Source organism: Trachymyrmex cornetzi, unplaced genomic scaffold (genome assembly GCF_001594075.2).
Source record: "Trachymyrmex cornetzi isolate Tcor2-1 unplaced genomic scaffold, Tcor1.1 scaffold1307, whole genome shotgun sequence".
Taxonomy (NCBI): domain Eukaryota; kingdom Metazoa; phylum Arthropoda; class Insecta; order Hymenoptera; family Formicidae; genus Trachymyrmex; species Trachymyrmex cornetzi.
The window spans coordinates 94367-106638 of NW_017295881.1; the positions used below are offsets into that span (position 1 = coordinate 94367).

Sequence of the window (12272 nt, forward strand, 5' to 3'; positions counted from 1 at the left end):
GGGGGGAGCACTAATAATTTTTAACGCAAGAAACAGCCTTGTGTTTTACATCGCTGTTCAAAAACATGTTTTGACGGTTTTATCCACTATAAGATAATACACAAGGGTAACGAAATCTGGTATTTGTATTTAAAAAAAAAAGTAAATAGGATTTCAGAATTTAACAGGAGTATCGTGTGCACCGTGCTGCTTCATAAAATACTATATTACGATAAGACTGAACGACGAGTAGTGAGATGAAAGTGGAGGGCAAAAAGTAAAGTTAAATAAATTAAAGTAATTGAATATAAAGCAATGTACATAAAACAAAGTAGTAGTAGTAGTATTACTTTTGGATTACGAGCATTGCAGCTAGGCGAGATCTACATTATCAACAATAAAATGGAATATTTCAAGGATATTCTAACATTTCTTTTAGATTACATTCTCTCCATTCACTCCAAAGAGTGTGGCCAAGATGTTTCCCCAATTCTGGTAAAATTAAGGGTTAAAATAGGTATCGTGTGAAAAATTTTGTTGAGCTGAATACAAATATACAATTCTCTCGTAATACTTGCGCCCGATTCTCGCGCGAGTTTGAAATGCCGCTTTTCAGAGAGGAACGAGTTATTCCCCCACTTCCAGATTTCTTCGTATTTCGAGGAAATTTTAAAGAAACTTTCCAAATTCGGTCTCTTCGATCTTACAATTCTCTTTAATGCGAGAAGGGTGTTGAAAAATAACGATAAATCTTTTTCATAGGGACAGAATGGGATGATCCCGATTGATCACGGCACGATTAGACACCACCAATCACAGCGACCGGTGCTTAGGAGCTTTGTAGTCTCAAGTGCTGTGAATGGCTCGTGTCCAACTGGGTGCCACCCCCTGTATATTTTTATTTTGCACCCCGTATATTTTTATTTTGTACCGATTTTCGGTCCGTCATAGGATATATATTTATATAATATTGCACATGGAATTATATACATTTTGAGTGCAGTTTATTAATTATGTCGAGTACGATTGATGGACAATTTGAATGTTTTCAAACCTTCATTTGGAATGATGCAAACATGACTGTAGCCATCGACATATAGTACTGGACGGAGCCTTAGCATCGAAACCATCTTGATTTTTGGCAGCCTAGAAAGAGATAGAGCGATTACGGGGGTAGTAGTGAAGCACTAGCTTAAGACTATCTCGAGTCTTGAGCAACTTCTATGGATTCTCCGTACAAGAAATTAGGAATAAAAAATAAACGATTTTAACCTATCAGAAATCGGATACATCGAAATATACGGTTTCTGATAGGTTGAAATCGTTTATTCTTTATTCCTAATTCCTTATTCCTTTTATTGTGCACAGGGCCTCAAATACAGTCTTATGCTAGATTCACCCTGCATCCGATTTGCGTTGTACGACGCACTGCAACCAATCAGAAAGCAGAATTTTATTTCGTATCGATGATGCAAAGCAAAATTCTGTTTTCTGATTGGTTGCAGAGTGTCATACGATACGCGTCGGATCCAGTGTGAATCCAGGAAATCAGAGGGCCGTATTAGCATCTTAAGCATTCTTAAAAAAAAGAACCGACTATGAATACCACTCTATGGCAGATAGCCGGTATTCATAGTCGGTTCTTATTTTAAGACCGTCTTAAGGGCTGCCACACACACCTTCCGTAACAATAACCATAAGACGTACCATAAGAATTAGCCAATCATAGTCGAGAAATCTTTTGAACCCTTAATTCTGATTGGCTGATACTTACGGTACGGCTTATGGTTACTGTTACGGAAGGCGTGTGCGGCAGCCCTAAAGCCGGGAGCACGTAGAAAAACGTAAGTCCGTAAGACGTAATCAGTAAGGAAATCGTAACATTGGATTCGCTACTGGCCTTACGGTCTCTGCTGTGATTGGTCAATTCACTTACTGCTTGCGTGTTATGGCCTTATGCTGGATTCACCCAGCATCCGATTTTCGTCGTATGATGCTCTGCAACCAATCAGAAAACAGGATTCCGATGATACGAAGTAAAATCCATCGGAATCCTGTTTTCTGAGTTGGTTGCAGAGCGTCGTACGACGAAAATCGGATGCAGGGTGAATCCAGCATTACGTTCTTGTATGTGTCATGGGCTTAAGTAATGTCTTAAGTCGCTAATGCGGCCTTCTGATTGGTTTATGACATCTTAAGAATGTACTTAAGACTGTCTTAAATATAAGATCCGATTATGAATACCGGCCTATGGATAAGTTTACTGGTATTTCTATACCATACGTCTGACGACGCAAAGATTAAAAGGCTTTGCGCGTCATCAAAGAGGCGTTCGATATCCTCTCTTGGAACATTTATAGAGGGTCACAAAATATTTTGGATGTGCTGTCATCTCGATGGTTCCGTCCACTTCGAAAATATAGCAACGTGATCATCGTGGTATGTATTTTCCGTTCGACGAATCACCATTATGTTGTGAGAAAATTGACAAATCCGCCGAAAAGGTCCAGTTGCCTGCTCGCCCGGTTCACTGCCGAGAGATTTCGATCTGTCTGTGTTCACGGTCCCCGACGTGTGTCTTCAATGGCTTCTACCACGCCAATCGTTAACACAGGCATAATATAACCTCACTCTGACGACTCGTGACTCCCAGTGAATGATGTTGAAGTCCGCACCGCGCTCGATCGTCGTCGAGTTGAGCCTTGGTCAGTCGAGCGACGGCGACGATGACACTTTTTGATGGTCGCACTTTTTGCTAGTCTACAATTGTTACGCTAATTTCCATTCTGATTTCGGTATCGCGACCTTCGAGTTAGATTCTTTCAAGAAATCCACGTCGTATTCTCTTTAGGCGAGCAGATCACATGCGACGATGACGACGGTAAAAATATTGTCTCGCATTGAAGGAAAATCATGAATCTCTGTTGGAGATCAATTGTAAACTAATTTTCCTTTTGTTATACAGATTGTTAGTTGCAGTTTTCACGATGAATATGAGCGTTGGGGACATGTCCTTTCATCTGGGAGAGGTGTTTGACAGCTATGAGGAATTGGAGCAGAAGTTGGACAGAGTCTCGAAACATACATTGGTGCATTACTGGAGACGAGACAGTAGAACTGTAAGCGGGGCTCATATGAAAACCGCACGGCCAATTAGTGAGCGATTGAAATATTATTCTGTCAAATATGCGTGTATCTATGGTGGCCAGAAATTCCTTCCTCGTGGTGCTGGTAGAAGACAATCTCAGTAAGTCTTTAATTGGTTCCTTAAACAATAGCTGTATTTAGCAGAACACAACAGTTTTGTAACTGTTTTATGATTGTCTGCAAAGCTAGAATCATTCCTTTAGAACTAGAAAAGTATAATTCAATCAGTGGGAAGAAAACTTCCAACAGTTTCAAAATAAACATTCTGCTGAATGAAGCCAATGTATATTAATGATATATTGATATTGATATTTATCTAGTTTTGACATAAAAAAAATAAATTTATTTCTTTCTGCATTCTTACATGTGTTTACAGATCCATACGAACAAATTGTCCTGCTCACATTATGGTCAGAGCAACTAAAGATGGTACACAACTAGAAGTAACTAGTGTTAATAATGAACACAATCATGAAATTTCAGAGGTACATTTTATTAATTTATTTCATTATATTTTTTTAAATATGAAATAGTTTATTATACTAGAGGAGAGAGTAATAGAATTAGAAGAAAGAACTAGAAAAAGAGAGATGCAGATATTTCATGTAGAACTAAATAGAAAAGAATATAGAAAACAAAAGAGCATTCTGTTTTACTTTTGAATTAAGAATTTAGTACCCTGTATTATAATTTTGTATGTTCAATATATTTTAAAAAATTCTATTTTTTCAAAATTACAAAATTTAATGTATGTGGTGCAAAAGACCTAGCAGATTGCGTTACAATACTGCTAACGTTAAAGACGTTTATGCACTGCAGAGTTTATTCGATTACAGACAATTGAAAAGAAGGTACTACAATATTGTAAAAATTGAAATAAGTACTGTAACCTCAATTATTCATGCCTGCATGCTGTATAAATTTAAACTTAAAACAAAAGATACACTAAACTTTTGGAGAAGATACAGTCTTTATTTTAAGTTAAAATTCATACTAGCACAAATAACTCAGATTAGAGTACTCACTATTTTTCGCTAGTTATTTTCACATATTATAGCACCTTTTCAATTTTCTGTATATAAGTAGTATTTTATAGTGCATTTTGTTTCCAATGTTCACCAGCAATATATTGGGTCTTTCACGTTATGTACATTAAGCTTTGCAGTTCTAAAAAAAGTGATAGCAACTTTTTTGAGATTACATTACATTCAAAATAATATCTGTTACATTACATTAAAAAAATATTTTGTAAATAGGATCTATTTAAGAGACTTCCTCAGGAGAGAAAGCTCTGTGGTGAAATTAGACGAGATGTTCAAGATCTCATGCAGTTGCACGTTGATCGTAAAAGATTAAAAGAGTACGTGCGATTACGCACTAATAAGGAACTGCGATCCAAAGATTTGTTTAACATAGCAGCAGCTAATAAAGACAAAAAAGATATCACACCGGAACGAGCATATCAATTATTTGAAAAGATTCGCAATATCGAAAAGATGCAAGCCAGAGGTGATAATAGAAAAAAGTTTCCCGAATCTGACGACGAAATAGCACAGACTATAAAAAGAATGAAGAAGGAGCAGAAATCTCCTTGGAATCAAGACGTAAGATATACTTATAATTTTCTCTTTATTATTGTATTAGTATTATCAATGAAATAATTTTCTCACCTTAGGGATTATCGACAGAGTTGGAAGTGAACGAGGGAAATGACGGCGAAGATTCTTACAGTAGTCAACTGACACAAGAGGAAGTAGTCGATGAAATTGATACTAATGAGGGTGAATTATTGAGAGCGAATAATGAAGGTGACATAATAGCGACCGATGGAGAAATAGTAGGCGAGTTGGTAATGGAGAGCGGCGATCCGTCGGTGATAGTTGAATCCATTGTTAACGCGGACGGTTCTGTTTTCGTCGACGAGAGGGAATTCAATAACTATTGCAACAATCACTTGTCACATACAGTAGATGATAGCCAATCACCGAAGCAACGTGGTACTCAAATTTTATTAATTATATTAAGTTGGAGTCACACAAAGCTCAATTTCTTGAATGATAAGTATGCACGTTGCTATATTTGCTCTGGGAATCAATTGTGTAATTTTTTCCCTAATGCAGAAACGTGAAAAGTAAAAATTTTTATGTATATATGTATGTACATACGTACTGCATACAAAAAATTTTTACTTTTCACGTTTCTGCATTAGGGAAAAAGTTACATAATTGACTTCTTGATGCCAAAATACATTCACGCATTGAGCACGGCATGCTGATTTTTGCTGACATGCATGATTTCTATGTTTATTATGCATAGCTTGTTTCCTTGCATGTACCAATTATAAGATTAAGATTAAATACAGTTACGTGATCAAATAAACGACAGCATCTTTAGAATAAAAACAATTGTGCTAATTTCGTGGTTATCTATCAACAAGCTAGAAATTACATCAACGCAAACATAATAGCATGCATGCATATATACATGCTTATTGTTTCAGAAATCGAGTGATTCCAGCTTTAGTATTTTTATTGTACTAGAGATATTTCGTTAAAGGAGACTTTATACATATTAGTTCTAGATATAGAAACGATTACTTCTACTACCACTATCGAGAAAATTACAAAAGAAACGTCTACTTCGCCCAATCATAAATCGCAGACCGACCCTTCAAAGCTTCAACAATCACCAAAGTCAACTAGTAGCTTCCAAGAAACAGATTCGAGAATTTGGATCATGAATGAGGGTACTTCTATGGAAACCGAATTGGAACAAGAAAGCGGGCCCGAGAGCGAGACAAACGTGGTGACCAAACCGGTCTCGACGATAAAGCCAGACTTGGAGACAACCGAGGCAGCACTATCTGATGATACGAGCCATCAACTACTTCAAGAGCAGTTGGCGGTGCTACGTGCCGAGAAGGGGAAATTGTATCATGAGACTGAGATGCTAAAATTGAAAAAGGACAAATTGAAGCTACAAATCAATTGCTACTCAAATGAAATAAAGAAACAGGAGATGGAGAGGGAAAAATTGAGGCTCGAGATCAAGCTGCTTCAATCCAAAGTCATGGAAGACACTAACGATGTTTCTCATTACATCTTTGTGCCCTGAACTCCCTGCCTTTGTTACAATTTAATTGTAAATGTGTGATATCTTGTATTTAACATATGTTCTACTCCGCATGGGTCATCGTACTTTTTGTTTAAATCATTTGATATCTTCCTACACAGCACAAAACTCCGTTCAAGTTCCCTGGGAGTTCATTTCGCTGAGCTCTCGAGGAGCTTATAAAATTCGACAAAATGAACTCCCAGGAAGTTCATAATGCTGAGCTTAGACAAAAAATTTTACGAGCCTTCCTGCGAGCTTAAAAAGAGCTCTCTGCGAACCAAAATAAAGCTCCCAGGAACACAGCGGACAGAGGAATTCCCGGGGAGCTCCGTGCGAGTTTATTTTAAGCTTAAATGAAGCTCATAAAAATTTTATGTGTTCCCTGTGCTGTGTGGATTGACTATGACTACGTTTACATGACTCGATTTACGCCGAAGTTATAACGTCGATGTTGTGAAACTGGTCAATCATAGTTATTCCTCTGAAGAATGGAATGACTGTGATTGGTTAGTTTTCTAATATCAATGTTATAAGTGTGTTGTGTGTGTTATAACTTCGATGTAAATCAGGCCATGTAAATGTAGTTTATAAGAAGAAATGTGATTATCAAATAGTTTTTAATATCATACGTGGATACATAACTATATATTGCACATCAATATTGGTACATCAGACCTCTTTTTATAATAATAATTTTTATAATTTTTTTAACCATTATGGGAAATGCATGTTATTTAACAAATATGATAAACGGAAACAAAAATACTGTGGATAATGCGGCGTTGGTAATCAATGATAAAATTGGTTCGGTAAGGAAAGTGTTAACAAAACTTGTTTTTATGTGAATATTATGAAACAAACGTAATCTTATAGTGTATTTCACTGGCCGCACTGGTGCGCACTGAGTGCGCAATAGACCATGGTGGAAATATACAAAGTGAAACATTGCGCATAAAGCCAGATATCCACGATGCTAGAAATCGATCCTAGATCTCGGACAGAGAAAAAATTAACAAATCATATTTGAACAATTTGATCACATGACCATTGCGATTGGTCAATCCTTTCTTCATCCGAGGTCTCGGACCGATTTTTAGCATCGTGGACACAAGGCTTAATGGCGATAGCAATGTTGGAAATAACCAATCAAATGTTCTCCAATATGCAATTTCCTGCGTATGATAGCGTTGGTATACTGAAACAGCCAATCAAATTTTACCCAAAATTCACGCTGCTACTGCGCAACCATGGGAATGGCCCGCCTTGTATATTTCCATACACTAGACGAGAGCAGCGTGTTTTACTGAGCATTTCGGTGCACACGAAAATGGTGCGCGCTGGGCTGCATTCAGGAATTACGCCAAGATAACTTTAGTGTACATTTTTGCTATAATATACGTGACCTATAGTATAGAGTTACTCGGGCGAGAGAGAGGACGAGGCGTATAGAGTTACTGCTAGTGCCAAGTTTTTGCATTTAAGTGCAAAAATTCAGCACAAACTCCGAGAGATGGTGCCAGTTTAGTGCAATATGGCTACGCGGAATACGATTAGCATTTGAACTACTAGATTTGTTTTCTTCATCATCTAGCAATGATGAAGAATTATTCCTAAAAGATAATTCACGGAAAATTCTGAAGATCAAAAATTTTGTTGAGGTAGAACATAACTGTACAAATAAGAAAGTAAATATAATCAATGTTTTCCTTATTTTTGTATATTATGATATTATGTGAAACAATAGTATATCTCGGTAAAAATTCTTCATGTATAAACATACATAAATATATACAAATATATATGGGTGGCACTCAGTTGGACACGAGCCATTCACAGCGCTTGAGACTACAAAGCTCCTAAGCACCGGTCGCTGTGATTGGTGGTGTCCAATCGAGACATGGTCAATCGGGATCACCCCGACACTACCGTGTCTTTTAAATATATCCATATGTCATTCTTTCTTTTGTAAAATTATTAGCAGGGTTCTTCTTCTTCTTCTTTTGATTTCCCCTTGATTGGTTTTCCGACTCAAGTTTTATTAGCAGGGTTGAGTATGTTTTTACTACTTCAACAGTGTTACTAATCCGTACAAATTAAAATCGTGTTGCCTAGGGGTTTTTGTTAGTACCAACATTTTCCAGTCTAGTTTTTCGGGAAAATGTCATGTAACCACTCGATTGGTTTTTTCAGGTATTGTCGTTATGTATTCTAAAGCAGAGTCTATAATAGAAGTCGTAGCAGTCGTAGGGTCTTAAGTCGCAGAAAATTGACCAATCATAGTCGATTATTCTTCTCATATTCTACTGTGATTGGTTAATTTTCTACGACTTAAGACTCTACGACTGCTACGACTTCTATTGTAGACCCTGCTTTAATTATTTTTGTAACCGGAAATCGGAGCACTGGTGTAAGAACATATGGCAAGTAACTGGTAATTGGCGTAGAACGTTATAGAAGGTTCTCAAACTCGTAAAATTCGTTTGAAAAAGTATAAATTTAAGTTCAGTGAATAAAGAGAATTAAAAATATTCCAGTTTCTTTTCCCTATAAATGTCTCGAAAGATACAAAAAAACTACATAGATTGAGACACGATCTTAGAAATTCTTAGCTTCATAGGTATTTGTAACGGAACGTAGAATGGCGTTGTTTATTTGAAAAACCAAGAAACTACCGGCCGAAACTACCGTTAAAACATATCAGGAATTATAGAACTCATCGAGAATTATAAGATTTCGTGGTTTTGAATTGATTGTTTGAATTTTGTGAAGCCATGGGAAGTTAGAACCTCAAATTTTCAAATGTTATTTTAGCTAAATCAACGGAACTTTTTATAAAACCTATCAGGAACTGTAGAACTAGTGGGAGTGCCAATGGAACTTGTATTAAAACTTGCGGTGCCAAAAGATGAGGGCCAACTTCACACACGTCAGACTTTTCAGTAAAATTTTTTCAACGAGATTCTTTTTAATCCTTCTTAAAGCTATTTAAAGTGTCTACTGCATTCCTGGGAGGAGAATTTTTTCGATAAAAAAGTTAGTCCTTTATTCCATATAAAGATACATATTTTGATATCTTTCTATATTTATACGGAAAATGCAAAGATTGCAAACAGACTTTTAAAAAATCTCTGTATCCGCTAGTAACATTCAACTACTCACTATAGTATAAAAATGACGGTTCGACGAAATATACACGTTTATTATGACATATCTGTCTTGAAAATATTATATTTTTGATAACCATGCATACAGTGATAAACAAGATATTCCTATTGCAAATGTCTGTAAACGCTTTGTCCTTTGATAATTTTTACTGATAACTATAGTTGTGCAATGCGTGTAGTCTAAAGCGAGCAGTGCCGTTTTCAGCGTTAGCATGAATTCTCGTTTCTGCATAATTATTCTTTTCTGTTTCGCGAGTAAGTATTTATATCGCAAATTTTATAAATATTATCTAAAATTATGAAATCTAACAGGATATTTGCGTTACGGATCTTTGGACAATGAAGTACAAAGAATCATTAATGGATTAGACACCGATATTAATTTAGTTCCTTATATGGTAAGGATGAAAGATTACATATCTATATCAAGTTAATGTAAATAAATGTACATTACCGTTCGTAAGTTTGAGAACGCTTGCCATATTTTCGCGATTCATAAAAATTTAAGGAATTTAGTGAAAGTAATTATAAAGAAGTTTTGAAAAATATTTTAAAAACATTTTAAAGAGGAAAAATATAGTTTAAAATTGCCATTTGAACTTTGTCTCTGATGATATGATACTTTGTTCTTAAATTATATATACATTGACAATGATATTGATAATTGAAAATTGGTACGTCTCAATACTTCCGTTATATTTTAATACGCTGTGTCTAGATGAAACATAATCAGGAAAAATTTAATCAAATGCATTTTAAAGTAATCTTTCTAAGCTTCAAAATGCATTTTGAAAAAAAATGGTACGAAGATTTTTCGTAAAGTTATCAAACTTTTGTGTAAAGATTAACTTTTTCTAAAATATCTTTAAACTTTAAAAAGGAATTGGTACATTTTAGGCGATTTAGGGAGCAGGCAGGAATCGTTGTGTTTACATTATTTCTTACTCAATTTTCCATGGTGAATTCAAAAATTATAGTTAAAATTGTCCTGGTATCCGGGAAATCTTTTCGCGTTTCTAAGGGCAATATATGCTGCACCGGGTGTATCGTTTGCTAAGCTTTCATGACCTTCCTGGAATCGCATTCATTACTTGTAGATTATTTTCCGCTACATATAATCCACCATACACAGTAATCATCCTACGATGAATATCAATCGGCATGATGTCTTCAGCATTTAAAAAACGTATCACTGAACGTGTCTATTAAGCGAATTTTTCAGTAAAAACGCCATTTTTCCAGAATTATTTCGTTTTCTTTAAAGAAAACGTAATAAAAACCTAGAGAATAATATCGATCAATTACGATTGGAATTTATTCCGAACAATCCTAATATGTTTACCCTGGATGGTAAAAAAATCTATACTCGTTACAAGGAGGTCGGGCACATGTAACAGCGCATACGTAGTCAATTTTAAATATGTATAAGTTATACAGTATAACATATTTTTTATATCATAGCGAGAGTGATTGCTACAGTGTCTGCTACCTTTTCGTTTGACTAAACTAATATATTCTAAAATATGAAAAAAATATTCAAATATTCAGATTTGTTCAAAATTAGAGCGATTAAGATTATATACATAGTAAGACATTTTTGTTCTTTTAGTTGTCGCTGAGGTTAAATGATGAACATGTGTGCTGTGCTGCTATAATAAATGAGGAATGGGCTGTGACAGCAGGTCATTGCATGAAAACGTAAGTAAAATAACAAAATTAGAAATAATGATTTGTTAATCTTTAATAAAAAGATAATGTATATTATAGAACTGACGATCCTATAAAAGAGATTACCTTGTGTAGTGGATCTTCCATTCTTTATGAGAATTGTACCGTTCATAACATACACAACTTTTTCATACATGAAAACTTTGACAATGATATCAATGACTATGACATCGCTGTTATGCAAGTAATACCTGCATTCATATATAATGATTATACGAAAGCGGTTGACTTGGCGCCAAACGAAAATGTTCATAGGAAATGGGGTACAGTCTGCGGTTGGGGATACTATCTGGTAATAATAGTATTCCGACTTAAAATAATATTAGCCATTTATAAATAACTGCTATCCTTTTAATTTGCTTAACATCTACAGGATGTTCGGTAATGATTCTTTCGTGAGCATGGAAACCTGACGCGGGAAAACGTTTCCTTTTACTACTTGTGTGTTGCTTGCAGTAAACAACTCGCGCAATTAATCAACCTACGAGGTTGGACGATCATAAAGATCCTCAAATAAGAGATTAGACACCATACGTTTGGTATAACTATATTTTTGAGGACCTGCTTAAGAGAATCCCAAAGTCGTCTGTTTTACCAACTAAACGCGTAGAGTTTTTATGATATATTTTTGCATATATTTTTTTTTACACTTAAAAATCCCACAATTAAAGCAGAATAACGGAACGATTAGGAAACAAGGACCCTAAACGGTCAACCTAGATTTTTTAGTGCTGAAGTAATTCTGTGTGAATTTATATATTACACATATATGTAATTTTTTTTAAACTGCGCGCCGAAATTATTTTCGGTCTTATAAAGCCGATTAAACTATTGCGGTAATATCACAAATTAAATTGATAAGCAATTTAATAATTTGATGCTCTATCAGTATTCTGTTAGAGAAATTACAATATGTGTTGAAAATATGTAAATAAATTTCGATCTGTAAAAAAAAGGATTATGTACATGTATTATAACGGTTGAACCGATCGCGTTCTATATACTGTAATGCGGGGTCTACAATAGAAGTCGTAGCAGTCGTAGGGTCTTATGCGTAGAAAATTGACCAATCATAGTCGATTATTCTCCTCATATTCTACTGTGATTGGTTAATTTTCTACGACTTAAGACTCTACGACT

At 35.3% G+C, this 12272-nt stretch overlaps 2 protein-coding genes across 4 annotated transcripts in view; both read left to right on the top strand.

Annotated features, from left to right (window-relative positions):
* The first annotated feature begins 2319 nt into the window (after positions 1 to 2319).
* On the top strand, positions 2320 to 6582 carry LOC108770666 (uncharacterized). Of its 3 annotated transcripts, none has more exons than XM_018522339.1 (6): positions 2320 to 2418; positions 2945 to 3226; positions 3503 to 3611; positions 4383 to 4730; positions 4802 to 5123; positions 5702 to 6581. In XM_018522339.1, exons 2-6 carry the CDS (start codon positions 2967 to 2969, stop codon positions 6238 to 6240), a joined length of 1578 nt encoding a protein of 525 aa, XP_018377841.1. In that variant the 5' UTR covers positions 2320 to 2418; positions 2945 to 2966; the 3' UTR covers positions 6241 to 6581. The 3 variants fall into 3 exon arrangements, with proteins under 3 accessions (XP_018377841.1, XP_018377842.1, XP_018377840.1); XM_018522340.1 differs by lacking the exon at positions 2320 to 2418 and adding an exon at positions 2468 to 2860 and having other exon boundaries at positions 5708 to 6582; XM_018522338.1 differs by lacking the exon at positions 2320 to 2418 and adding an exon at positions 2469 to 2860.
* A 2944-nt stretch (positions 6583 to 9526) lies between these two features.
* Positions 9527 to 12272, top strand: part of LOC108770685 (trypsin-1) — a 4763-nt gene continuing 2017 nt past the window's right edge. Inside the window, exons 1-4 of the mRNA XM_018522366.1 lie at positions 9527 to 9659; positions 9717 to 9802; positions 11014 to 11102; positions 11172 to 11424. Of these exons, the coding sequence (XP_018377868.1) occupies positions 9617 to 9659; positions 9717 to 9802; positions 11014 to 11102; positions 11172 to 11424 (471 nt within the window). The 5' untranslated portion in view covers positions 9527 to 9616. The remainder of the gene's footprint in view (positions 9660 to 9716; positions 9803 to 11013; positions 11103 to 11171; positions 11425 to 12272) is intronic.

Coding starts and splice junctions, on each gene's coding strand:
- LOC108770666 (XM_018522339.1), top strand. CDS start 2,967: ATGAATATGAGCGTTGGGGACATGTCCTTTCATCTGGGAGAGGTGTTT. Junction 3,227..3,502: donor GCTGGTAGAAGACAATCTCA/GTAAGTCTTTAA, acceptor ATGTGTTTACAG/ATCCATACGAACAAATTGTC. Junction 4,731..4,801: donor AATCTCCTTGGAATCAAGAC/GTAAGATATACT, acceptor TTCTCACCTTAG/GGATTATCGACAGAGTTGGA.